Here is a 1,386-nt window from a genome sequence, read left to right on the forward strand (position 1 = left end):
AGTACATAACTGCTAGTTGACGATCGCAGTGACCGTATACATGACATCGACCGAAGATTTAGCATGTCGCTTATGTACACAGGTGAAAGATATATTCAATTTATGGCCTTTTAAAGCTTGCTCCAGTGGTGGAGATGTGTATAAGAGACAGGAATAGGAGTGATATGATGAAAACGTGGAGTTCCTGAGATAAGTCTTGCAGACATATTTTGCGCACGCTGCAATTTTGAGATTAATTTATCAGGAAGGCCATATAGAATGCTGTTGCAATAGTCCAACCTACAAGTGATGAATGCATGAACAATCTTCATAAGTGCTTGTTCGGTAAAAAGGTGGCGAATTCGCCTGATATTTCGTCCCTTTATAATAAATTTAATAAATAAAGAATTTTAATAAAAGGAAGAGGTGTAGCCAAAGGTTTTATGCATTACAATACAAAACATAAAGAAGGTGTAAAATTTAATATGATAGCTCCACCAGGTATCACTTCAATTATGACTGAAAAGACATCCATAACATCTTACCTTCAATGAGGGTTTGTTATCAATGACTACCGGTCCCAAGCTGAGAGTGTGATCACGTCCTAGCCGGATGTTTGCATAGTTGCTAAATAACTCTAATTCAGCCATGTAGCCCATGTCTTGTACCATTCTAATCAAGCTGACAACTAGAGGATGGAAGATACTATCAGGGATGAAATCCTCGGAGACCATATAGAGGGATACCATCTGATCTGAGTCTGACTTAATAGCCATATTGTCTGCGCTATGTTTCAGTCGACAGGGTACAAAAAATGACCGATGTGTACTCTCCAGATTCTTCAATAAAAACACATAAAAGAAAAATTGGGAGAAATATGCAATTATTTTTATACTCATTTTTAAAATAAAACATATTGCTATATATAAAATATGTAAGGTAAACTAGAATGAATCTTTTTAAAAAAATATATACATATTGTGTTGTCATTGCAACACATGATTTTTAATACAGTACCCAGATCCTCTCGCACAGCAGTCCAAACTGCTTCCTTAGTTCCAAAACGTCCTCAAAGCAAGTTTCATCTTTGCTAATCTCATTTCTAACACTTCCTCCAGGATTCCTTCATCAAGTTTATTCCAATGCACAATCACCAATCTTAGGCTGCCACCTGTCAGACGATCGCTATAGGGCGCGAAACTCAGAGTAACAACCAAGCCAAAGAATCCATATTGCAGAACATATAATTATTTTATCATAAATATATATATACATAAATATACACACATATATATATATACACACACATACACACACATATATATATATATATATGTATATATATGTATATACATATATATATATGCATGTATATATATATGTGTATATATTATATGTGTATGTATA

At 34.3% G+C, this 1,386-nt stretch overlaps 1 protein-coding gene across 1 annotated transcript in view; it reads right to left on the reverse strand.

Annotated features, from left to right (window-relative positions):
- Positions 1-240: 240 nt before the first annotated feature.
- Positions 241-1,386, reverse strand: part of LOC117119863 — a 24,007-nt gene continuing 22,861 nt past the window's right edge. Inside the window, exons 8-10 of the mRNA XM_033264844.1 lie at positions 997-1,102; positions 525-818; positions 241-279 (exon numbers count right to left, since the gene is read on the reverse strand). Coding sequence (XP_033120735.1) covers positions 241-279; positions 525-818; positions 997-1,102 — 439 coding nt within the window. The remainder of the gene's footprint in view (positions 280-524; positions 819-996; positions 1,103-1,386) is intronic.

Source organism: Anneissia japonica, unplaced genomic scaffold (genome assembly GCF_011630105.1).
Source record: "Anneissia japonica isolate Jap-2015-1 unplaced genomic scaffold, ASM1163010v1 scaffold724_len3256291_cov202, whole genome shotgun sequence".
Taxonomy (NCBI): domain Eukaryota; kingdom Metazoa; phylum Echinodermata; class Crinoidea; order Comatulida; family Comatulidae; genus Anneissia; species Anneissia japonica.